General features: G+C 43.7%; 1 protein-coding gene across 1 annotated transcript; it reads left to right on the top strand.

The window, feature by feature from the left end:
• The first annotated feature begins 1,267 nt into the window (after positions 1-1,267).
• On the top strand, positions 1,268-22,774 carry LOC127049111 (coagulation factor X-like). The gene is made up of 8 exons (XM_050949490.1): positions 1,268-1,380; positions 5,473-5,633; positions 8,267-8,291; positions 13,615-13,728; positions 14,970-15,101; positions 17,095-17,390; positions 18,675-18,792; positions 22,199-22,774. The coding sequence occupies exons 1-8, from the start codon at positions 1,302-1,304 to the stop codon at positions 22,744-22,746; spliced, it is 1,473 nt and encodes a 490-aa protein (XP_050805447.1). The 5' UTR covers positions 1,268-1,301; the 3' UTR covers positions 22,747-22,774.
• Positions 22,775-26,095: the final 3,321 nt, after the last annotated feature.

Here is a 26,095-nt window from a genome sequence, read left to right as displayed (position 1 = left end):
TACCTGCTTCTCCTCTGGCCTCAAATACTGAAGTTGTTGAAAACAGGTCAGCTGGGTCCGGTTCTTCACCCTGAAGATTTTGGAAGAGAAGGGTGTAGAAAGCAACTGAAAACTACTAAAGGTAACTGGGTGGACACCTCAGGGTCTGATTCAGGAGGGGGTCAATTTCTAGACTCCACAGGAGTCAGGGAATTACTGAGCTCTTCAACCTTCCTCCCCACTGGACCAAGAGAAGGGAGGGGGCACTCTTATCTCCTGCCAAATGGGAGTGTTGGACCCAACGGAGGCAAACCTAGCTCTGCACACCTCTTGCAGCTAGCACAGATGAGAACAGTGGCCTATTAAACAAAGCCATCTAATCATGAATATTAGCTGTAAATATTCAGCCTTATTCAGATAGCCAAATATGGCCTATATTGTTGCCATCCCAGTCATTTTTATTCAGTTTGCTTACTAATAGATTCCTTTCCATCTCTAGGCTATAAATAGCCTAGCTATAAAAGCTTTGTCTTCTTATACTGAAAAATTACAAAGCACCCGATGAGATTTATTTCAAAATTATTTAGCTTTTATTACACATAGAAAAGGTTTCCAATAAGTTTTCTGATTAAAATAGCCAGCTTCTAAAAACTCATCTACTCCAGCATCCCCAGCTCTTCTTCTGCATAACTCTCTTCAGAGCATATAATTAAGCAGACATGCAGATTAGAGAATCAGTTGCAACAGCGTTTCCTCTTCAGTTTGTACTCAGACCTCATCTAACCAATAGAAATGCAACAGCTCACATGGATCCTAGGCTTTTGTGCACGTACTTTGGAATAATTAACATGTTAATTAGTGAATGAGCAGCCTGCAATGCACACTGTTAAGACCCTGCAGGACATGTTTTCAATTTAGATTCAAAATGCAACATTTCCTAGAAAAGTGCTTCAGGGGAGGACTTCCTTCCCTTTGGTGTTCCTTGCATGGAAATCTATAGGTGATTATTCCCAAAATACAGTCAGCTTCCTGCTTCCTGTATGTCAGGGCCAGAGGTAAGCAGAAGAACATTTTATTTTTCCTGGGGTTAGGGCTCCAGATTTCTCTAATTCAGTTCTGTCTCTGACATTGCCAAGAAAGGCCCAATCATCCAATCAACACGTTGAGTTGGACAATCCACATCCAAAGATGCATAAACACTATTTGTTGTAATAAGAAGTACAGCACAGTAAAGCACGTAACAGGAAGTCTGGTACTGATTAACTCTTGGTCAGTGACAGCCCTGCAGTGTGGGGGGAGAGAGAGAAAACTGTTTTCTACAGATGAGTGTCATGGCTGGCCAGTTTCTCCTCATACTGCTTTCCACTTCCCTAGCAGGTCTCCTGCAAGCTGAAGGAAATGGTAAGGGAATCTTTACTTTTTGCCTGTGAGGCTGGTTTGGGGTTTTACGTGAGGAATGAGCTCTTATGTGGCAGGACAGGAGCAGAGTAAGCCAAGGGGAGCCGCTCCTATGCTTGAGTGTCTCAGACATCTTAATTTTTCAGGTATCTAAAAGGGTGTCATAAGGAGGAGGGAGAAAACTTGTTCACCTTAGCCTGTAAGGATAGAACAAGAAGCAATGGGCTTAAGCTGCAGCAAGGGAAGTTTAGGTTGGACATTAGGAAAAAGTTCCTAACTGTCAGGGTGGTTGAACACTGGAATAAATTGCCTAGAGAGGTTGTAGAATTTCCATCTCTGGAGATATTTAAGAGTTAGGTTAGATAAATGTCTATCATGGATGGTCCAGACAGTATTTGGTCCTGCCATGAGGGCAGGGGACTGGACTCGATGACCTCTCGAGGTCCCTTCCAGTCCTAGAGTCTATGAATCTATGTTGGCGTTTCATACATGCAGTGTGTGTGTGATCAGTTTCAGCGCCATGTACTGTCGCTGTGAACTGGTTTGCCTAGAGTTTTAATGTCATGTCCATACTTTCAGTTTTCCCAGTCAAGGTGTGGGGCAGATAAGGGTGGGGCAGGGGCAGGACCTGGAAATACAGCCCTGTCTGGGGTTAAGAGAAAAAAGAGAGGAAATGTCTCTTCCCACAGAGATGAAGGAGGCAGAAAACAACCCCTCCCATCTTGGAGAAAAACTACCCTTCAACCCAGAAGCTAGTGGGGGGTGGGGAGGGTAGCCTCCTTCCACCCAGCAGCCTTAAGGAGGGGGAATGGAGACATAAAAGGGAAGGGGAAAATTCCCTCCAGTCCAGGAGAGGGGGAGATGCATGCGGGAGTGGAGAAAGGAAACCAACAAGAAATGAAGAATGCAGCTCCAGTCAATAGAAAGAGAAGTCTCTACCCTACCCCCCGACCTCCCCCACTTCTTCAAAGCCTGTGAAAAGGAATCTGAAGAGAGGCAGATAAGCTTGTGAGAGAACACTACAGGGAAAAGAGAGACAAAAACCAAAATGGAGTTGGGGTGGGGAGGAAAAGAAATAAAGATCTGTATAAGAGTGGGGGAGAGGGGAGGGCAAGAAGAGACAGACATTTTAGGGTTTACTGTTTACTGTTATTGATATTTTAATTTAAAAAGGGCTAGTGTCAAACTGCTTATGCCCCCAAAGCTACAGTACCATCTTGTGCGGAATGTACATCCTCTGCACTTCCTGGGAACGAGATGCCAGATAGGTAGATAGTTTCCTAAATCAAATGAGGCCAGAGGGAGCTAGCGTGGGACTCCAGAAGCCGGGGCTTCAATTCCCTGCTCAGTCACAGGCTCCCTGTGTGACCTTGTGTAAGTCAGTCATTCTATGCCATAGTTCCCCATCTGTAAAATAGCACTGCCCTCCCGCACAGCGCTCTTGTGAGGATAAATACATTAAAGACTGGAAGTGTTCAGATCCTATGGAAAGGGGGCCATCCTGGGGACCTTAAATAGACCAGAAGGTTTGCTTTGCCTTTATCCATTCTTTAAGTCCTCAGTGCTATTGTGTTTGGCTTGTTTGCGACTGCAGTACTGCTTAAAACAAACTGTCACTCAGTAGTTCCTAAGTACAAAATCATCCTCCAAGGATTCTGTCTTGGAGCGATTTCTTTGCCAGCCTGTTTAAATCCCCAAAAAACCCTCTTTGCATGTTTCCCAACTGTTCTGCTTTACCAGGCAAACATCCTACATCTCGCTACGTTCTGAGGCAGGAATATTTAGGAAAGCAAGAGACCAGCCTCACAGACAGAACAGGCTGGGTCATAAACACTCCATTCCTAGCTGTAATAATCAGCGCGGCAGCATTTAGAGATTAAAACCACACTATTACATTGCTGCCTCCTGTCACTTCCTCAGAACTACAGAGCAGGAAAACAAATTTAAGGATAAGCAAGATAATGAGTGAACTGTGAGCTGTAAATCATTTAGCCAGACACTCGCAGCTACATTTACAAAGAGTTAGACCTCATCCTGGCTGTAGGTCCATTGAAATCAATGGGAATCCATGCAGCAGTAAGGTACTACCCTATGTGAGTAACACTGGCAGAATCTGGCCCCCTGAAAACAAAACACCAACTGTCTCAAATCTAATTAATAGAATCTTAGGCCTGGAAAGGCCCTAGAAAAATCATCTAGTCCAACCCCCTGCACCCATGGCAGGTCTAAGTACTGTCTAAATCATCCCTAACAGGTGTTTGTCTAACCTGCTCTTAAAAATCTCCAATGACGCAGATTCTACAACCTCCCTGGACAATTTATTTCAGTGATTAACCACCCTGACAGGAAGTTTTTCCTAATGTCCAATCTAAACAGCCCTTGCTGCAATGTGAGCCCATTGCTTCTTGTCCTATCCTGAGAGGTTAAGGAGAACAATTTTTCTTCCTCCTTGTAACAACCTTTTATTTCCCTTAGTGATCATTAAAGTGCATAGTTAATAAAAATCATCAATTAATTAATAGTAATCAAGTGTACAACAAAACAGACCAGGAACTGCATGTTCTGTGCCAAAGGAGGCCGCATGGTTCACTGGATAGGGCATGAAGCTGTAAGACTTGGGTTCTAGCCCCAACTCTGCCACTGACCCGCGGTGTGAAAAACACTCTTTGAGTTCAGTATGTTTAGCAAAACCCACCAGCAGGTCAGCGTTTACAGCACAGTAACTGATGACGATTAGAATATTCAATATTTATCCCTGTATGGTGGTATTTTTGACTCTGGTATTCAGGGCCGGCTCCAGGCCCCAGCGCGCCAAGCGCGTGCTTGGGGCAGCATGCCGCGGGGGGCGCTCTGCCGGTTTCCAAGAGGGCAGCAGGTGGCTCCAGTGGACCTCCCGCAGGTGTGCCTGCGGAGGGTCCACTGGTGCCACAACTCTGGTGGAACATCCGCAGGCACGCCTGCGGGAGGTCCACCGGAGCTGCAGGACCGGCGAGCGGCAGAGTGCTCCCCGCGGCATGCCACCGTGCTTGGGGCGGCGAAATGGCTAGAGCCAGCCCTGCTGGTATTAATATAATATAATGATTTATGTGCATGTATCGCTGCCCTCTGCTGGAAGTAACAGCACTGTTCACGCATGCAAGTGGTTGAGATGGCCCTGCTAGAACTGCTTCTTCGATTTAATTCAATAGCAGCTGCCCTTTTAACCTATGGGGCAGCAGTTCTCAAATTTTTACCATCATGCCCTACTCTTATTAAAAGAAATGAGCTCAGGCCCCACCTGCGCTAGACACAATATTCATATGTAGCCAGTTAGTTAAATACCAGAATGCAATTATAATCACCTTACTCTGACATGTTTAAATTAGATGGGGATATTACTGAGGGCAACCTGGGTTGTTACTGGGTCTGAAAGAAGAGCCTGGGGCAGCACAGGGGCATTTGGGAAGATGGGGTGGGGTGGGAGCCTGGAGTCTTGGGGATTGTGTTAGCTGGGGGTGGGGAGGGCGGCTCCTGGAACAGTCTTACCCTGACTTACCATTTCGTCCCTCCTGGAGTCCCTGTCCCGTCCACCTCCTGGACAGCTTCTCCTGCTCACCAGCTTTCAGAACAAAGCAGATGGACATGGTCTTCCTGCCTGTCAGTGCCACATCAGCCCACAGCAGCCAGGAGGACTTGCTGTGTGGGGAAACCTGGCTGGGGCTGTGAAGCCCTGGCAGGTGTGGGAGAAACTTTATTTGGTGCTAGAGCAGGGTATCAAAAAGCAAAGCGTAAGCAGCAATTTGCATTTTCTTATTTTCAAGATTAAGTTAAGTTAAGACAGAATTCCAGAGTCCATCCACATCCTGTCAAGGGAAAACTGTTTGAACAGGCTTTTTTGGAGAGATACCGGGCTGTACCTTGCCGGCATAAGAAGTTGATAAATATGGGCCAGAATCTTTTATTCTGCTTGGGGTAATGGTGCCTTAAAATAGGTTAGGGTTTGTTATTGGCGGGGGGTTGTTTTTTGTTTTTGGTTTTTTTTGACTGAACTTATTGAATCCTTTCTAACGGAGTTCTTTGGCATCAGTTTTAAAATGTCGCTTCCTTTCCATTTAGTGTTTTTACAGGAAGAAAATGCAAACAAGTTTTTGGGAAGAACAAAGCGTGCTAATTCCTTTTTGGAGGAGCTGAAGCAAGGGAATATTGAAAGAGAATGTTATGAGGAACGCTGCTCAAAAGAAGAAGCCAGAGAAGCCTTCGAAGACACACAGAAAACAGTAAGGACAAATCAACATGAAACAACTAGGCCTTCATCAGCCAAAGTGAAAGGCCCCTATGATCAGTAGTTACTTTTGAACATTAAACCCACAGAGTGATTTCAAGCTCTTTCTGTTTTAAATATTAGAAGTAGGCAGACTGGCAAAGTTTGGTTTTAGAACACCAGAGGAGCAGAGTGAAACATACAACATCTGAGAAGGCATCCAGTCCTAGTTCAGGTCTTGCCAGATCAGTCCATGTTAAAGCCGCCTGTTTGCTTTTACCTGGCTCTGATCTGTTTAGTTTAGACAATGACCTACTTAAAGCATCTCTAACACTGTTAGTATAAAACACTTAAAGGACGGATTCTCAACCCCTCCTGAGCTCTCCGTGTGTTCAGTGGAGCCCCTTTCTGCATTAAGAAGTACAGGCCAGGCAGAATAGATGTTTTCACATGAGATTTGAAATGAGATGGAGAGAGTACAAGAAGGCTGATTGAGATGGCAACCACTGCCGAAGAGAAAGTTCTCGTAAGATATTAACCAAACTTATCTCAAGGTGCCTGGTACGTCTCAGATATTTAAGGGCTGGATTCGCTATTCCACATGGAACTTGTGTCTGCGGTGTAAGCTAAAGCTGCTGATGTGCAGCTCTAACTTGCATTGAGGCTCGTCAGCTGAGGATCAGGGACCTTGTAGCAGGCTGGACTGGATGATCTGATGTCTTTTCACAAGCTCAAATTGAGGTAGTCGGTGCTAATGGCGGTTCTTGTCAGCCTGGCTTACTGACTATACTGGATGATGACCTCCTTTCAGTGTCCTTATGTGATATTCTGATTCTCCTGCTGGCTTTCCGCCTGTGCAAAAACAAAGCATCCCCTTAGGTCTTGGAGAGGGAGAGTGGGTGGGAAAGAGGCATGTCTGCCAGCTTTGAAGAGGTATGTTCCGGCTGCAGAAGCATCCTTCAGCATTGATAGCAGTAACAGTATGAAGGAGGGCCTTGAAGAATATACTTCTTTGAGCAGCGGGAAGGTTACCAACCAGGCTGGCCTTGAAGAGTCCATGTTCATGTCCCCTTCTCATCAGAGAGGAAGCTAATCCCGGTGCTAGTTTTAGAGCCTATGTTCTGAGTCCCAGCCTTGCCGTGACTCTTGGTAGCAGGAAGAAGGCGGAGTCAGCCAGAGAAGAAATAAGAGGCCAGAAGTGGGGAAACCAGGAGTGAGAAAGGCAAAGGAGCAGGAAAGAGATGTGGGATTTAAGGGGAGGGTTGGAGAGATGGAGATCAGAGAGGCTTCAGTGGATTGGGGTGACTAGAGAAGGGAACACAAAATGTTTGGAAGGCAAAGAGTGAAATTTGGTGGGGAGATGTATTTTAAAAGGTGGGTGAGGAATTGGGGGAGGAGCACAAAGAAACTAGAGGGAGGGAAGAGGTAAGATGGAATGGAAAGTGAGATAAAAATCAAGACAGCAGAGCCACACAGCCTGAAGTTTAGTAACTTGGATGTAACATTTATATTCCCACATTTTATACTGTATCCTTGGGAAAAAATAGAGAGACTGCTCTAAGCTATAGGGCATGGGAGGATTTTAAGGGAAGATTGTGGTTCGGTATTGTGGTATGGATTGTAAATAAGAGTGTAGGGGATAATCTTCAGGCTGACTGTGACCTAAACGTAAGTGGTTGTCACATTTTTCCCTATAGTCTGAGCATTAGGGCCCTATTCTTCCACCACAGGATTCAAATAACTTCCATGAAGTCAAACAGGTTCATTTCTTATAACTATTCTTCTCCTAAGGCAACAAGGTCTATTAAAGCATTGTTAGGATTGCACAAAATATTAGGAAGTGGACTAATTAAGAAATGTTAGCTTAGCTGTAGTGAACATCTACAAGAAGCAATATATATAAGCTATATATCTAACCAGGAAAACTGAAAGAAAAGAGGCCACAAGAGAGAAAGAGGGAAAAAAATAGCACTTTGCCTTCTTTCAGTGTTAACTTCATATAGGATCAAAGCTGATTGAGGCCTTGGTTACACTGGCACTTTACAGCGCTGCAACTTTCTCGCTCAGGGGTGTGAAAAAAACACCCCCCTGAGCGCTGCAAGATACAGCGCTGTAAAGCGCCAGTGTAAACAGTGCCGCAGTGCTGGGAGCGCGGCTTCCAGCGCTGCAAGCTAAACCCCATCAGGATGTAGAGTACGTGCAGTGCTGGGAGAGCTCTCTCCCAGCGCTGGCACTGCGACTACACTAGCACTTCAAAGCGCTGCCGCGGCAGTGCTTTGAAGTTTCAAGTGTAGCCATACCCTGAGATACAAAACATCACCAGGGCCCTATTCTCCCACCATAGATTGCAGAGTTGCCAATTCTCCCTATAGCTGGTTGGTTTTTTTCTTAAAACTCCCTCTGGGATCAGGTTATTAGCTCAGTAGCTCAACTTTCACTGATACAAAAATGTCTAGACTTCATGGTTTTGTTTAAAGATGCAGTTAAAGTAGAACACTGCATTGCGAGGGCCTGTATTTACATCCAACTTAAGAAGTTCCACTTTAACTGTGTCTTTAAACAAAACTATCTTTAGTATATTTGTATGAAAGCTTCTGTATTAGAGTTTGATTCACTAATCTCTGCCTATCTGTTGTTTTTCCCCATTAGGACGAGTTCTGGAATAAATATATAGGTAAGGGGTACTTTAAATTGTACTTTGTTCTTAAACCTCAGATAAAATATATTATAACATAATGGACACTGAGGCCTTGTCTACACTACAGGGAAAAGTCAATCTAAGCTACACAATTTGAGTTACGTGAATAGTGTAACTCAAGTCAATGTAGCTTAGATCTACTTACTGCGGGGTCCACACTATGCAACATCGAGGGGAGATGCTCTCCCATTGACTCCTCCAACTCTTCTCAATCAGGTGGAGCACAGGAGTTGATGTGCGAGCGATCTGCGGTGGATTTAGTGGGTCTTTACTAGACCCACTAAATCGACTGCCAATGCATCAATCTCCGCAGTGTCTATCCTTCAGTAAGTGTAGACAAGCCCTGAGAAATACAGTTATAAAAAAAAATTGTTGGCTGATAAGTAAACAACACTGCTGTGTGACCCCTAGAAGCTTCAGTTTGCAATGGTATTTGCATAGTGACTATTACTGATTTAGTAATATATTAAATCGGGACTGTGGAGTCCAGTACACATGGATTTCACAGCAAATTGGCCTTTTTGCTTAGGTCTGGACTTCCAAGTTCGCCAAATTCAAAGCTACAGGACACATCTCACACACACACACCGCTCCCAAGCCCTGGGACAGCACTACTTACGCTTTCCTGATTTTAAAAGGAGCCCATTGGCTTCCTCCATCTGCTGCCACCTGCACCCTATCACTCCTCTCCTTTGTTAACTGAGTCAAACCTTCCCCATACCAGTTCTGAGGGTCTGTTTTCCTGAGGTCAAAGAAGAACCTGGCCTTCCTCATCACTCCTAACTAGTATTTGACTGGCCTGGCCAGGTTTTTTTTAATGGATTTGCCAGTTGCCAGAAAAATAATTTAATCTGCCAAGTTTTTTTTACAGGGTCTAAAGATTTACATTATTATCACAATACACTAGGATATCTAATGTTAAAGATTTCTGTGTCCAGCTAAAGATGCTGCAGTGTTCTCACTTGCACAGTTTAAGCAATAACAGATCAAAACTGTTGAAAATATGACAGCTGTCTGGCCAACAACGCAGAAGCGCACTGCACATGTGAGAGAGAGGGTTTGAGTCATGTGAGAGCAAGGAGACATGCAATGTGATCAGTTTTATCTATGTGTGTGCTCTCTAGATACTGTAGAAGGGGGGGATTGCGGAGTTGCCTTGTGGTTGGGGTTGAGGCAGACTTCCCTGGAGGGGGGTTGCCTTTCTTTTGCATTTCAAAGGTGGTAACCCTAGCCCCAACACACACAGAACAGCACATATGTCTTCACTGCAGAGTTAGCCCAATCTAGCCTAGCCCAGCCCAGGTAGAGCATCCCCGGTGCAAAGCACCAACTATGCCAGACCCATGTGCTGGGATGGGTTTCTGGTGGGATATTCCATGGTTCTTAACGTGCATTAAATGAGCTGCTCTATGAATTCATTCACAGGGTGACCACGCTCTTTCTCTCTGCCCCTCGCATGGAGCTGCTGTCTGGCAGTGACATGAGAACAATACTGTATGCAAATAACTTTCAAGCGGAGCTATTTATTAATACAGACAATTCTAAAAGGGAAAGCAAACAGCGTGTGGCAGCAGGCACTTTTAACAAGAATGTCATTATGGAATTCACTCTGCAAACCACAATGTGATTCGTAGTGTACCAGGCTGACTTCTCTGCTCCTCTGGTTCTTTCCTGTCTGCTAGACATAAACGTGTCATTTGGGGGACATTTCCCCAAATGATGGGGCTTACTGTTACCACATCTTACAACGACTTAGATGTTGGCATAGAAAGTACACTTATTAAGTTTGCAGACGATACCAAACTGCTTTGGAGGACAGGGTCAAAATTCAAAATGATCTGGACAAATTGGAGAAATGATCTGAGGTAAACCGGATGAAGTTCAATAAAGACAAATGCAAAGTGCTCCACTTAGGAGGGAACAATCAGTTTCACACATACAGAATGGGAAGAGACTGTCTAGGAAGGAGTATGGCAGAAAGAGATCTAGGAGTCATAGTGGACCACAAGCTAAATATGAGTCAACAGTGTGATACTGTTGCAAAAAAAGCAAACGTGATTCTGGGATGCATTAACAGGTGTATTGTAAACAAGACACGAGAAGTCATTCTTCCGCTTTACTCTGCGCTGGTTAGGCCTCAACTGGAGTATTGTGTCCAGTTCTGGGCACCGCATTTCAAGAAAGATGTGGAGAAATTGGAGAGGGTCCAGAGAAGAGCAACAAGAATGATTAAAGGTCTTGAGAACATGACCTATGAAGGAAGGCTGAAAGAATTGGGTTTGTTTAGTTTGGAAAAGAGAAGACTGAGAGGGGACATGATAGCAGTTTTCAGGTATCTAAAAGGGTATCATCAGGAGGAGGGAGAAAACTTGTTCACCTTAGCCTCTAATGATAGAACAAGAGGCAATGGGCTTAAACTGCAGCAAGGGAGATTTAGGTTGGACATTAGGAAAAAGTTCCTAACTGTCAGGGTGGTTGAACACTGGAATAAATTGCCTAGGGAGGTTGTGGAATCTCCATCTCTGGAGATATTTAAGAGTAGGTTAGATAAATGTCTATCAGGGATGGTCTAGGCGGTATTTGGTCCTGCCATGAGGGCAGGGGACTGGACTTGATGACCTCTCGAGGTCCCTTCCAGTCCTAGAGTCTATGAATCTATGAATCTTTGCCAGAAAGCCAGTGTCAGTTTCTGGCCAACTGGCAGTGCAGGAAGAGGATTTCTGGAACTGCATCTCAGTTCAAACACAGTGGAAATGCAGCAGAAATAGAGCTGACTAATGTAGGGTTAATATGCTGAGCCAGTGTAGGTGATTTACAGTGCAGAAAGAGGGTGGAAGGTAGAAGAGAAAGTGCAGCCCAGGTAGAATTGTGAATGAGCTTGGAGGTCCAACAGCACCTGAGTTTGGTTAGCCTGCAATTCTCACTGCAAAGTAGGTGGATTGCCAGCCCAGGTTGAAGGTAAACCCAAGCTCAAGCCTATATACTCAGTCATGCCTGTCAGCGCAGGCCTAAAACACCTTCAGGACCAAGTTAGAGGTTTTTCTGCGTAGACAGAATGAGGTTAGGGGCAACACCCAAGCTATAGCCCAGGCTAATTCTTCAGTGAAAATGTACCCTAAGAATGGGAAACAAGTTAGCTGTGGTTATGACCCTGTGACAGATAAGCTGGAGAATCAGCTGATTTCCTGATTATCCTGTAAGGAGGCAGCCCAAAGAGAGGAAGACAGAGAATAATGGAGGAAGCCCAAGTTCAAAGAGGCACAGAGGGGAGGCAATTTAGTACCTGACCTTAGCTAAAGCACTGTAGCTATACCACACTACTCCCATGTTCTTGGTTGTCCTCGCCTCCCTGCTGCAGAGGTGTCAACAGTCACAATATTTAGTGTTTTTCTTTAAAAAAACAGCTCCTGGAGTCATGTAATTAGGCAAGAATCTGTTATCATTTTTTTTAAAAAAACATTGTGGCTGTGGAGAAGAGTTTGAAAATGTGACCCCTAAAGGCTCAATGGCTGGAAGGCAAATAATAGGAACACCAAATTTATTATTCTTTTTTAAAATCTTATAAATTTTAACCCACTCACATGATTTTGTAGTGACCTGACTCACAATTTTGATTGCTTGGGGACTGCAATACCACTGCAAGGTAAATACAAGGAAAATACCAGCAGAATAGGGGATGCTCCTGAGACATCTCTCCTGTTATCTGAAGATTTTGGGTGTCCTCTAAGATCTTTCAGGTTATCTGGCCTTCACAACCCTCAGCACAAATGTTGCACTCTCTGACAATGAAGTAATACTGAAGCCTTTTCTATAGTAGGCTGAGTTATGTACCGCTATATGTGAGTAGAGCTGGTCAGGAGTTTCTAGCAGCCTTTTGTCAGAAAATACCAGTTCTTGGAACCCAAAATGTTTTGCGGAAACTTATCGGTTTTGATGAACTTTCAATGAGCCACATGTTTGAACCACAGCTTACCTGTTGGACTGCTGGGGAACCCAGGGCTTTCAGGATCCTTGCCATGGAGTGTAAGCCTCGGAGCACCTGCTGTAACCTGGCTCAGCTCTGCATGAGGGAGCCTGGAAGCTCTAAGAGACTTGGCTTGAGCCAGGGTTCTCAGGGACTCCAGGCTTTCTGCTGGGGAGCCTGAAAACCTCAGAAGTCCAGGCTCTAGACAGGGGATCTCAATCTAGGTTCCTGAGTCTAAGTAGGGATCGTGGAAGGCCTGGGAGCCCCATCTTACGCTGGGGTTCTCCAGGCTTCCAGACTCCATGCTGCAGGGCTAGGAGCCTGAAAATCCTGGGACATGTTTCAGGAGCTGCAGTTCTGGGGCAGCCCTGGCATATGGTTTATCTCTGGGCTGGGGGCCCCAGGGCTTCCACACTTCTAGCCAGCTGGCTCCCTGGACTGCCCAACTCCTACAAGCCAGTGATCCAGCTGTCCTGACAGCTGGGCTGCCCAGGGAGCCACCTGGCCTGAGACCCTGGAAACCCTGGGTGCCCAGCCTGGAGCAATCTGTGTGGTGGGGTTGCATGGCAATTCTGTCAGTTTCACAACTGCTGTTCAGTGCTGGGCATCTGTCACACTGGCAATAATCATGTAAATTTCAGTCAGCAGCAGCCACGGTCCGCACAGAGCATATTTCATGTCAATACACCATGTGGTGGTGTTTCCAACACGAAAATTTTAGGGAATTTCGAGTTTATGGGAAGTTTTGAACATTTTGGTTTTGTTCAGAACATGATCCATTACATACTAATGTCAAAGCAGCACAGAATGTATGTGTATGATGATAAGTCTAGTGCATGATATTAAACTGTATGTATACATGTCATTGTTTACTGCTGATCTAGGACCCTCTTGGAAATAGAGTATTAAATCTCACAGGATTATCTTGAGATAACATTTTAAATACAAGTAACAAAAAGCAGGGGCGGCTCTAGGCATTTTGCCGCCCCAAGAATGGCAGGCAGGCTGCCTTTGGCAGCTTGCCTGCGGAAGGTCTGCTGGTCCAGCGGCTTTGGCGGACCTCCCGCAGGCATGCGTGTGGGAGGTCCACCGAAGCCGCGGGACCAGTGGACCCTCCGCAGGCAAGCCGCCGAAGGCAACCTGCCTGCTGCCCTTGTGGCGATGGGCAGAGTGCCCCCCGCGGCTTGCCGACCCAAGCACGCACTTGGCGAGCAGGGGCCTGGAGCTGCCCCTGACAAAAAGGACAGTAACAAAATTCACCATTCAGGAAAACTTCAAATCTCAATGAAAATGTTTATATTGTATCTTAAAAGCTGCTGTGGCCTCTTTTTGCAGACGGGGACCAGTGCAAACCCAATCCTTGTCAGTATGGTGGAACGTGTAAAGATGGAATTGGCACATACACTTGTACATGCTTGGATGGATATCAGGGCAAAAACTGTGAATCTGGTAGGCCTCTGTTTTTACTGTAGGATGGTGATGAAATATTCAAAGAGCCAGTGGGTGGACAATATTTCTCATTTCCTTAGAGTTAAGGAATAAATGATAGACTATACGGTTGGAAAGTTTTGACAGGTCTGAAACCAACAATACTTGGCTTAGGAGGCCAGTGCAGTCAGGCATTAAACTACAATGTCTTCGCAAATAGATAAGGTTAATAAATGCTCAAAAACTTCTCTTAATGTTGCAAAGCAGGTGCCCAGTCCTACAACCCTTATTGATGTGGGTAATATTTACCTCACAATCAGCCTGAACTCAGTAAGAATGCTCAGTTGAGTAAGGGATGCAGAACCTAACTAATATAAATGCAACTTATTTGAGCTCCCAGATATAATTCTTCTAGTATTACACCATTTATTGTCTAGCAAGAGGAGGAAGAGACAAATCAGGGGAGAATGATTTACAGTAGATAATGCAGTGACTTTCTACCTTCCTGGGTATCCCATTCTCCTTGGGGTTCCCTATCTTCATCTGAATCCTTCCTGAATATCCACTTCTACTGGGACAGCTACAAGAAACAAACAATATCTCTGTACGTATAGCGCTGCAGCAGCGCTGCTGTACCGATACAGCTGAACTGCTGCAGCATATCTGGTAAAGACGCTCTCCCATTGGCATAAAAATACACCTTCATGAGTGGCATAAGCTATGTCAGCAGGAGAATTTCTCCCAACAACATAGTCCTGTGCACACAAAATGTTTATGTCAGTGCAACTTATAAGTCATCCACTTATTTATTTATCTTGTGAGCGAATGGGTAATGTTTATCAAATGCTGGGAGAGAAGAGTGAAGGTCATTGGAACTGAGGCCGGGAATTTGGCTGGGGAGAACAATGAGGGATATGAATTATACAAGGAGGGAGGAATGGAGGAATAACATGCCTACCAGCACCCTGATCTCTTTGCTTCCATGTTATACTCCTTTCCCCCACCACTTGTTTGCCTTTGCCTTTTAAAACTATCCATTCTTTGGGGCAGAGACTACGTCTTCATCTGTGGTTTGAAAGTGCCTAGCACATTTTGGGCACTATCGCAACATGAGGAATAATGCATCTGCCAGAGACAGGCTTGAAACATTGCAAACAAAAAGACAAAGGCTCTGGCCCAAGTTTACAAGCATTATCAACTGCATGCGCCTTTATAAAGTCACCACTCTTTGTCATTTTCACACCCATGTGTCTTTGATGTAGTTATACCAAAATACTGCAAGCTGAACAATGGCGATTGTGACCACTTCTGCAAAGCCATAAGAAACGGTGTTGAATGCTCCTGTGCCACTGGATATGTTCTGGGAACAGATGAAAAATCCTGTATTCCGACAGGTATGAAGCAATGCACTGATAAGGATGGATTCTCCCATTGCTTTGATGGTGGCAGAAAACTAGACCCGCAATCATTTCTCATTTAAACAGTTTTCCCTCAAGTACAGCTTGCTCCATTTAAAAAAAAAAGTGTACACAAAATACTACATTTATAAACTGTTTTTGTCATACTAATATAGATTAACTTTATATATTAATATACTGATATTATTCATAAAAGAACCAAGCTCTGCTTACGTACATTGATGGTATTCGGTTCCTCATGTATTATTAATCTTTAAATTAAAAAAGAATGTATTTAATAAATATAAATGATTGCACTTGTTACGAGATCCTTTATAAGTAAAAAAAACAAAACAAAAACCCAATGTTTAAAGAGTCATATGAGTCATAAATATAGCACTTTGCCCAGATACTCATTTTTTGTAAGAGTGGATGCATGATCATAACAATTTAAATAATTGAAAACATTTCTTTTTGAAGATTTTGAAAGCATACTTTCAGTGAAATTGTTTGCTCAGCATTGTCTCTATAGGAATCGAGCACTGTGCACAGGGCCAGTGCAACCATTTAGGCGACCTAGGCAGTCGCCTAGGGCGCTAGGATTTGGGGGGCAGCATTTTCTTTGGCAGCAACCACGGCGGCCGGATCTTCAGCTGCTCCGGTCACCGCCGGCATTTAGGCAGAGGGAGCTGGGGCAGGGGAGCGCGGGGAGGGCCACCTGCAGCAAGTGGGGGGGACGGCACGCAGGGGAACGTCCCAGCTCCCCCCTGCCCTGCCTCCTCCCCATGCACGCTGTGGCTGCTTCACTTCTCCCACCTTTCAGGCTTGCGGCGCCTAAGCTGAATGGTGCTGCAAGCCTAGGAGGCGGGAGAAGAGAAGCGGCGACAGCATGCTCGGGGTGGAGGCGGGACAGGGGTGAGCTGCTTCACTTCTCCCGCCTCCCAGGCTTGCAGCACCAATCAGCTTAGGCGCCGCAAGCCTGGGAGGTGGGAGAAGTGAAGCAGCAGTGGCGTGCCTGGGAAGGAGGCGGAGCAGGGGTGAGCTGGGGCAGGGGGTGCCTCAGAGCGGAGAGTGGGGAGCTACCACAGGGAGGGCGCCTCAGGGCACGGGGGAGCTGCCACAGGGGAAGTGCCACAGGGCAGGGGCTCGGGGACGGGGGAGGGCGCAAGGTGGAAGTTTTGCCTATGGCGCGAAACATCCTTGCACTGGCCCTGACTGTGCATGAAACATAGCACTGTGGACAAGCCTTAGAACAACAGAAATGTGATTGGTGTTGGTCCAGTCTGGTCTTAGGCTCAGTGATGTCTGCCAAGCCCCTGCTCATGCCTTGAAAAATTTCAGGGAATCTGCTATTGTAAAGATAACTGGGTAAATGATTCAGCTGTAAAATGACATTGTTACGCTAGTATTATTATTTTTTGTCATTTGTAGAGTATGTTTTCTCTTCTCTCTATTATTTATACAAACATTTAAAACACTGATTGTGACATCTATTTACTTACAAATCATTTTCCTCCCTCCTAGGCACAGGTTTGTTTACTTTAGGGCTTCTTATAAATGATGGGGTTCTGGAAGTTTAAAAAAAAGTGCATTGAAATTGTTTGTTCAGGATAAAAAACAAAAATCAATAAAAGTACTTGGACACTGCAAATGAACAGAAGCACAAGAAATGTCACACAATGAACTTTCTAACCATGAAAGTCTCCACTCAACTTAGCTGTCCTGAAGGGACTCTAGTGTACATTTAAATGTCTAAAGTTACTATATTCATAGAATAACAGGATTGGAAGGGACCTCAGGAAATCATCTAGTCCAACCCCCTGCTCAAAGCAGGACCAATCCCCAGATTTTTACCCTAGTTCCCTAAATAGCCCCCTCAAGGATTGAACTCACAACCCTGGGTTTAGTAAGCTAATGCTCAAACCACTGAGCTATCCCTTCCCCCCTTGTTAGGGCATCAAATATAAACTCTTTGTCGTTGTCCTTACAGAGCCTTTCCCATGTGGGAAAATTTACGTGAAAAGAAAAAAGAGGTCAGTGAGTTCATTTGCTAACAGTAGCAGCGTTACCAGTGAACAAGATGGCAAACTCAATGAACTGCATAACAACAATGGGACAAACCACAAGAACATCACCAGTATCACAGACAGCCCAGACCTTCATCTTCAGAATGAAACAAAAGCTCCCGATAGAAAAGAGACTGATCCTAAGACTAATGTGTCTCCAAATCCTCATACAAGGATAGTAGGTGGTGATGACTGCTTGCCTGGTGAATGTCCATGGCAGGTAAATATGTATGTTTTATATCTTACATATAAAAAGATGTGCAGTGTTGTTGTAGCCGTGTTGGTCCCAGGATATTAGAAAAACAAGGTGAGTGAGGTAATATCTTTTATTGCATCAATTTCTGTTGGTGAAAGACAAGCTTTCAAACTTACACAGAGCTCTTCCTCAGGTCTGGGAAACATACATCGAGTGTCACAGCTAAACACAACGTGGAACAAATTGTTTAGCATAAGTAGTTAACACATATTGTGAGGGAACATTCAAAGTGAAGTGGCCTGTTAACAGCTCTCCAGTCATGGGGGGAAAGGAACAAAAAATTCTGGGCTGAAGGTAGTGACGAGGGAAGAGATTGAGGGTTACTGAGTTACAGATTGTTATAGTGAGCCATAAATCTAGTGTCTCTGTTCAGTCCATGATTTTTAGTCTCTAGGAAAGTTATGAATTTAAGTCCTCAGGCTCATCTTTTGAAGGTGTTCTCTAAGTTTCCATTGAGCATGAGGACTGATAGGTCAGATACAGAGTGAGCCCTTTGTGAAAAGCGTTCACCCAGAGCTGATGTGGTATTTTTCCCCATAATCATTTTTCTGTGTGTTCATTCAAGAGAGTAGAGATTGTCTTATTTCACCCACCTAGTTGTTATTGGGGCGTTTAGTGCACTGGATGAGGTACACCGCATGTTGTGATAGGCATGTGTAGGACCTGTGGATCTTGAAAGGTGTATTGTGGGAGATATTGATCATTGTAGCAGTGGGGATGCATCTGCAGGTTTTGCATCTGTTGTTCTGGCAGAGTCTGGTGCCAGTTTGAATTGGTGTGTCCTGGTCTGTAGGGAGCTTGCTTCTGATGATGGCTGAAGAAGTTAGGGGGTTGTTTGAAGCATAGAAGGGTGTATATATACTGTTGCTGGGCAGATACAAATATAGGCAATCCTAGACTTTATGACCTTTGAATTATGATGGAACAGCACTTTCGACGTTTGTAAATTGACATCCTGTTCTGACTGTACAATGTCGGTTCCGACTTTACAAGACTCGATCCCGAAGTGTTCCTATGGGATTTGAGTTACGACGTTTTCAACTTACAACGTGATTCTCAGGAACCAATTTGTCATAAGTCCGAGGACTGCCTGAATATACGCACACTGGCATATACTGTAGCTGTATGTATGTACAGTATATAAAAAGCTATTACCTATAAAGAAAAGGTTGCTTTAATTTTAACCAGCAATTTATGAATTCTTATGTTTTTGTATCCTCTGGAGTCACCCATTTTCTCTCCTTGCAGGCTCTTCTAATAAATGAAAACAAGGAAGGGTTTTGTGGAGGGACAATTTTGAGCCAGTTTTATATACTTACTGCAGCTCATTGCATAAACCAATCTAAAATCATTAAAGTTGTTGTCGGTAAGTGACTGTTATTAGTTTATTCCTTTAGTATAAGAACAGGTATTAATGACAAACAATATGTACTCTAATCTCTGTTTGCAAGATGCCTTCTGTCTCTTTCCCCATAGCTTTTCATTTGGTCTTGTCAGCTATCATGATTACCTCAATTTGTCCCTGGACTGGTATGGAAATGAGTGATTCACTTTGTAGCTGGCATCAGTGGAAATCCTTTTTCCTATTGGTGAACTGTGGGGACATGATAAAGAACAATAGTTTTAGCATTTTTACCCCTTCTTTCTCTCCCCAAGATACTAAGAATATTGCCTTTTCCAAAACCTCACCCTCTTTACCAGCCAGAAACTCTGAAATCTCAGGCTTTAGCTACACTGGGACACTCGGGGAAAGTTAAGATGAATTAACTGAAAGAGGTTTAAGCTAAAGAAAACTTAAACCATGGCTACACTAGAAAGCTTACAATGGCACAGCTGGACTGATGCAGCTGTGCCGCTGTATGGTCTTTCATGTAGCCACTCTACGCTGACAGGAGAGTTCTGAAACTGCATTTGGTGAGACTGATAGGTGATCTCGTGGTGATGGAGAGGTTCAATTACTATGATGATAGAATAGTATCCACCATTTTTGACACCATGAACCATTGGGCACTGCTGCTTTGACTGTGAATCCTGGCAGAAATAATGCAATCACACTGGAGATGCACTCAAGAGAGTACCATTTCAGCAGCTATCCTTGTGTATTTCAAAAAACCAGCACAGCAGTATCTAATCTCCGGTTCACACACAAAATCACCTCCAAGACCTTGGAACACTCTCCAAAAGAAAGCAAGAAAGAACACTCATCTCACCATATTTAAAACACACTCTAAAACCTTGTATTGATTCTTCAGTACGAAAGTCTTCAAAGGAGCAAAGAAAAGGAAGCAGCCCATTCCAAAACAGTAGCTACAAATTAAACCAAAGCCAGACTGGAGGAATTATCTGTCCCATCTGAAGACCCATTTTTCCTGCAAGCCATATATAGTACATAGGTGACAATGATAAGCCAGTGCTCTGCTCCAACCCAGCTCTTTCAGAGATTACATCATCCCAATGAACTTCTGCAGCAGCTGCAGTCAGTGGAGGTGTGCTGACTCAAAGTTCCCTGGTGTTGGAGGATATGTCTACATAGCCACTGAGAGGTGTGACTCCCAGCTCAGGTAAACATATATGCACTAGCTCTGCTCAACTTTGGGAGACCAGACATCCCAATATTAGGGGCTTTGTCTTATATAGGCAACTATTACTCACCCCCCACCACTCCCTCACAAAAAAACCAGCGTCCTGATTTTTTACACTTGCTATCTGGTCACCTTAAAGCTAGGACAGTAGAAATAGCAGTGTAGCTGTGGCAGCACGAGTGATGGCTTGAGCACCTACCCAAGGAGTTAGGAAGGATTGTACTCAGGCAGCTAACTCATGCTACCCCAGCCACAGTACAACTTCTAATACGCTAGCTCAAGCAGATCTCTATCCAAGCTGGGAATCACACCTCCCTCCCAGCTGCTGTGTAGACATGCTCCGAGAGTGATACGGGCTAGGCAGTCTCTATAGAGACTTCAGTATGAAATTCACCCCTGACAGAGATAAACCAGGGTCTAGGTCCCATCATCTTCACGTTGTGATGCAGGACACACAATGCTCTTTTTGAAAGCTTGCTCCAGCCTCTAAGTATTGGTTACCCTCTGGTGACTGACTCCTATTTGGTGGACCATACCCTCCCCCCATTACCTGAGAGATGGGCCCTGCACAGTTAGTAGATTTGGAGGAAGCTGAGGAGAAGAGGATTATTCCAAAATTTGAGAAATGTTGATTTCTGTTAAATAAATTATAAAAAGAACCCCCAAATACTATGGCAAAAGGTTCTTTAGAAATACACACACAAACGTGAAAAGTACAAAGGTGGTCAGTTCAGAATTAGGTTATTTGCATTGTTATTCATCTTTATTTGTTTTTATGGGGGCTTTTCTCTGTTTGGGTCTTTATATATAATTAAACAATGGATATCTTTGTTTATCTAGAAATGATTAAAGTCATATTTCAGGTTCCTATGGCATTACATAAATATCAGCTCTCCATCCGCTTCTGCCCCACAGTCAGAATCCTAATGCCAATCTACAAAACCATCAACAAAGTAGGAGTTGATTATCTTCAAGAATTTTTGCAGCCAGTTAAGTCATATTTCCGAGGAATGCTGCAGCTGGAGAAGCCCAGAACAGACTTACAGACAATTGTCCAGAGGATCTTGGCAGAAAGACCAAAAGCTGTAGAACCCCTTTCTAGAGGACTTCATACGGAGTCCAGGTCTGACAGACATACCTTCTTAGATGTAGAAGAACTGGCTTGACTGTGGATGAACTCCTCTCTCTTGGGAGTTGTCTACGTACAAAGGTACACCAAAAGGTGTGAAGTTAAACCAGTTTGGCTAAACTAATGCAACTTTTCCTGTGGACCGTGTTACATTTGTTTAGACTTAACTTGAACTTGTTTAGTTTGCCTCCTATATAAATTAGGTTTAAACCTGAGTGTACATACAGCAAGATGCACCGGTTTAGCTAAATCAGTTTAATATCACACCTTTACTTCAACTGGTATAACTTTGTGCGTAGACCAGACCTTGGAGATTTCATGAAATAGCATCAAGGTGGTAATAATATCTATATCTGACAACATTTAGATATTAGTCTGAAATATGTTGCAAATTTGGAAAGGCCTAAAAATGACCAGTTCAATAGTTGTTGCTTTAATTTTTCAAAAAGAAAACATCTCAAGCTTTAGGCACCAAAAATACAGTTTGTAGTTCTACAACAAAAGCAAATCCTACCCTTTGTACAACAGCAAGCCAGAAAATTTACAAACATTATCAAACTCAAAGTCCTAACCCACCCAGTTCCCAAAGAAACCCCATGCAACAACACTGAAATATGTGGGACGCTGTTCTTTTTTGCTGATAGCGAGAATGTTAAAGAATTTTGAAGCACAAAGAAGCTATGTTTCCAAATTATTTTGTGTGTTACCAAATAAAGGGCCAAATCCCATTCACACTTGTAAGCATGCCTATCCTATATGGCCCAAGTGGTAGGCAATAGAGAACAAAACATTGTATTAATTCCTAAATGAAATCACCATTTTAATAGTAAGGTCCTAACTCAACGTTTGTTTACCACTTTCTGTAAACATGTATAACAGTGCAAAGTGCAAGTAAAATGCTCCCAAATCAGGATGGGAGGATTGTCCACCTGATTTGCACAGTACAGAAGACTACACAAGGTGCAAGGCCATGGAGTGTTGGTCCCTTAGTTTTTCTAGGAACTATTTATATTTGTTGTATAGTGTCTCATAATAATTATGTTTTTAATGATTTCACACAGGGGAAGTGGACAGAGATAAGGAAGAAAACACTGAAATGATGTACTCTGTGGAAAAAGTGCTTGTACATGGTAGATTTGTTTCAGCAACTTATGATTATGACATAGCCCTTATAAAATTAAAGGAACCTATAAAGTTTTCTATATATGTTATCCCGGCATGCCTTCCTGATGCAGACTTTGCTAACGAAATTCTGATGAATCAAAAATCTGGAACTGTTAGTGGTTTTGGACGTCTTTATGAACATGGACGGGTATCCAACAAACTTAAAGTGCTTCAAGTCCCCTATATTGATAGAAATTCATGCAAGCAAACCACTAACTTTGCGATCACAGAAAACATGTTCTGTGCTGGCTATGACAATATAACAAAAGATGCATGTCAGGGAGACAGTGGGGGTCCACATGTAACTAAATACAAGGACACTTATTTTGTTACTGGTATAGTCAGCTGGGGAGAAGGATGTGCAAGGAAAGGCAAATATGGAGTGTATACAAAAGTGTCAAAGTTCCAATCCTGGCTAAAAAGGACATTTAGACAAAACTCTTAATTATATTAAATTAATTTAGCATTAATTTAGCATTCTGTTTCACACACTCAGCAGATTCATAAATAAGAGTTCAGTCTCTTTTAGCATTTCTGCTGAAATTCTATCCTGACAGCTTACTATTTCCTTTGGGAATTACAGTACTCTTTCTTCATGAGTTAACACATGGTTTTCAGCATGCGTGCTTCCACTTAAAACAATGCTCTGTTTGATCTAAGGACTTTTCATGAAACAAGATTGTTTTTTAGATTCCACTTTGGGTTCCTGATTTACAGTTTTCCAAATTGGTCTGTAGGAAACTTAGGGTTGTTGTGGGGTTTTTTGTTTTGTTTTGTTTTTTGATGAACACTCTCCAGTACTTGAGTTGGAGTGACAAAACAAATGTACAAATAGCATTTATATCAAAATAGGCGTGGGACATGACTGAAATTAAACAGAGCATTTACAAAGCCTTATGGCCTCAGGACAAACTGTCTAATCTTCCAAATGACTCTTACACACATACATACACACACATTAAAAAGCTAAAGAAGACCAAGAGGTTACTCATTGCTAAAACTGTTCAGCAAATAAATCTTTGACATTTGATACTAAATAACTGGGTATTTCATAAAAACAAAATGTCTGGTTGGTTTTTAGAAAATTAATTTAGAAAAAAACTTGATTCTTATCAAGAAATCATATATATTCATCATATATCTGTTTGTTTCTCTTTTTAAAATACTTTATCACTCTTGTTTCTTTTATGGACAATAATTAATGAATTTAGTATTAATGTGGATGTTTTAGATACTTGTATAGAAATGCACTATTGTTGTACATCTGCATTTACCAACAAAATAAAGTGTTATCTATATTTATTTAGTAAATAAGCATTTGCAAATATATATGAACAAAATCTCTCTGAAGACTAGAAAAAGCCTGTGTCCTCCCAAACAGCTGAGTCTGACACACTGCATCTGCTTTATGCCAAGTTGGAGAATAAATATGGACCTTTTCCCTCAGCTTAAAAATAAGTCATTACGTAACAAGATGATGGGCTACTTATAAAGAAGTGAAACTCTGTTATGACCTTTGATTTGTTTGTTTAATTTGTAAAATCCATAGTTATGGGGGTTCAATACTTTTTTCATTCCCTCTCTTCAAAATATCGAATTTTCTAGTATTTTGTTCAACAAACATTTTGAGCTGTAAGTTGCTTCATTTGAGATAAAACCTGCGGCAGAGGCCTTCATGGAGTTCCCAACAAATTGTTCCACCTGAGGTAGGATTTGACCCACACACATAATGATTCATGGGAGCATTAGGGTCTCTGCACCAGCTCCTTCCCTCCTATTGGCCTGCCCTCTGCTTCCTGGCAGTATGGCTCTAAAGGATGCCCCCTAGTTGGCTGTCCTGAGGATCTCACTTAAAAGGACCTACATAGAGGCCTTTGTGGGAAAAGTAATACTCTAGGTAAAGACTTAAACTGTATAAACTTATTGCTGTAACTTCAGTGGGAGTGGTGTGCAGGAATGCTGTTCCCACCCAGCCATGTCCCCACTCAATGTGGGGTGCTAGTCATACAGTCCCCACCACAGATCCTGACTCCATGGATGCTCCGGGGCTCAAGTACCCACTGAAAAAAATAACGGGTGCTCAGCACCTGCAGGGTCGAATTAAACTTTTGTGTCCCTCGACGCCTGGACCAAGGCCCCACCCACTGCTCCGCCTCGAGGTCCTGCTTCTCAGCCTCTTCACACAAACCACCCCCTTGCCCACCACTTCATCATGAGGCCCTGCCCCAGTCAGCCTTCCCCACACACACGACGCCCTGCCCGATGCTCACGTGCGAGGGGAGGGGGCGGAGAAGAGCACCCACCAGCAAAAATGAAAGTCAATGCCTGTGGTCCCCACCGCTTCTGCATAGATCCCAACCCTTCAGAGAGCCCTCTCTGCTGGGTCCAGAGAAGGTGGTGGAGTGGGAACAGTTCTGCAGAGTGCTGATCCCTAGTCTCCAGGCAGGAAGAGTGAGACTCAGCAGCATCTAGCTCTGAGACATGGAGCTCACTGGCAACTGAATTCAAACCTAGTCCATGTTAAGGGGGGTTTATTTTCTATATAGAAATGGATTGCTTCATAGCGATGGCGTTCAAATTAGACTTTTGAATGATTTGCCCAGCTGCAATACCAACAATAATCAAACTGAATGTGGACCATGGAAACTGGGATGATCGCTAGAAATTAATTCTAATATGCACAACACCTCGTTCTCTCTCCCATTTGCAGATTTTGTTAAAAAGTCTGGACCAAACCCTCTTTTTCCCTATTAGGCCCATGCTGAGTTTGTGCAGAGCTAGATTCAAAAAATGAAAACCCTCCTTCTGAAGCCATGAGACTCTTTGTGGCAGGGTCAGTGAGAAAATAAAATGAGCACAGTTCTTTGCAGAAGACATGGTTATAGAAGGCTCTCAAGCTATCAGGAAATGGGAGATTATGTGAGAGTTGCAGGTGAGAGGGGGATGGGAGAGAGTTCAGATAACTAGGGGAAAGATAATAAAATGGATCCATTGTAGTGACAGTCACGGGGATGCAAAGAGAGAATATTCATCAAAAAGAAATCATCTAACAATCTGCTTGCTGGGCCTGTTAGGTGCTACTATAATACAGATAATAATAGAATTACTGGTGGAGGCGAGGAACTTCTAAAATCATTTTCCAAAGACTTATATATGGAGTTTGAACAGGTGTGAACAAGAGAGGGGCAGTTTTGTCACAGAGGAGAGCCCTCTTGCAGAAAAGATGGCACTGGCAATATTGTATTGGTTGGCTCTTATGCCTTCATCTTACTGACATAATAAGTTGTGAGCAGGCACAATGCCATTTCAACAGATGAGCATGCAAGCAGAGAACATGTATGTGCATGAATTTAATGTGCTTGGAACAGCAATGTCAGCCTTCTATGGATGTGTGTAAGTGAATGTAGCTCTTGTGTTCAGAGCTAGATTATCTTTAAAAACCCAAACATAGTTCTGAGGGTCAGTTTTCATCCTGTTCAACGGAGTCAAAACAGTTTCTTGTGTCAAGCACTTTCCCCACCCTGCAGCCAAAGGCGGCAGGTTATACGGGCTCCAGGTGCCCCAGTACCAGGAATATTCAGGGCTGGGGGCTGTGCTCCACCAATATCTGGAGCTGGATTTTTCCCCTGGCCCTACCTGGAGCGGGCACCGGCCCCGGAGCAGCCCTCCTCCCACCCAGTAGCATGAAGCGGCCGCTCTCCTCTGAGCACATTTCCAAAATCGACGTCTTTCCAGGCAGCCGGCACTGGGCTCCGGACTCGGAATCCGGAGCCGGGTTTTGCATGTGGCCACCA

The sequence above is a fragment of the Gopherus flavomarginatus genome, chromosome 1 (assembly GCF_025201925.1).
Source record: "Gopherus flavomarginatus isolate rGopFla2 chromosome 1, rGopFla2.mat.asm, whole genome shotgun sequence".
NCBI classification, from domain to species: domain Eukaryota; kingdom Metazoa; phylum Chordata; order Testudines; family Testudinidae; genus Gopherus; species Gopherus flavomarginatus.
This window is presented reverse-complemented; position numbering and strand designations above follow the sequence as displayed.

Bases quoted from the DNA above. Each gene is read 5' to 3' on its own strand.
- LOC127049111 (XM_050949490.1), top strand. From the start codon at position 1,302: ATGAGTGTCATGGCTGGCCAGTTTCTCCTCATACTGCTTTCCACTTCC. The intron at 1,381-5,472 runs GTAAGGGAATCT...CTTTCCATTTAG, and splicing joins CCTGCAAGCTGAAGGAAATG to TGTTTTTACAGGAAGAAAAT. The intron at 5,634-8,266 runs GTAAGGACAAAT...TTTCCCCATTAG, and splicing joins TCGAAGACACACAGAAAACA to GACGAGTTCTGGAATAAATA.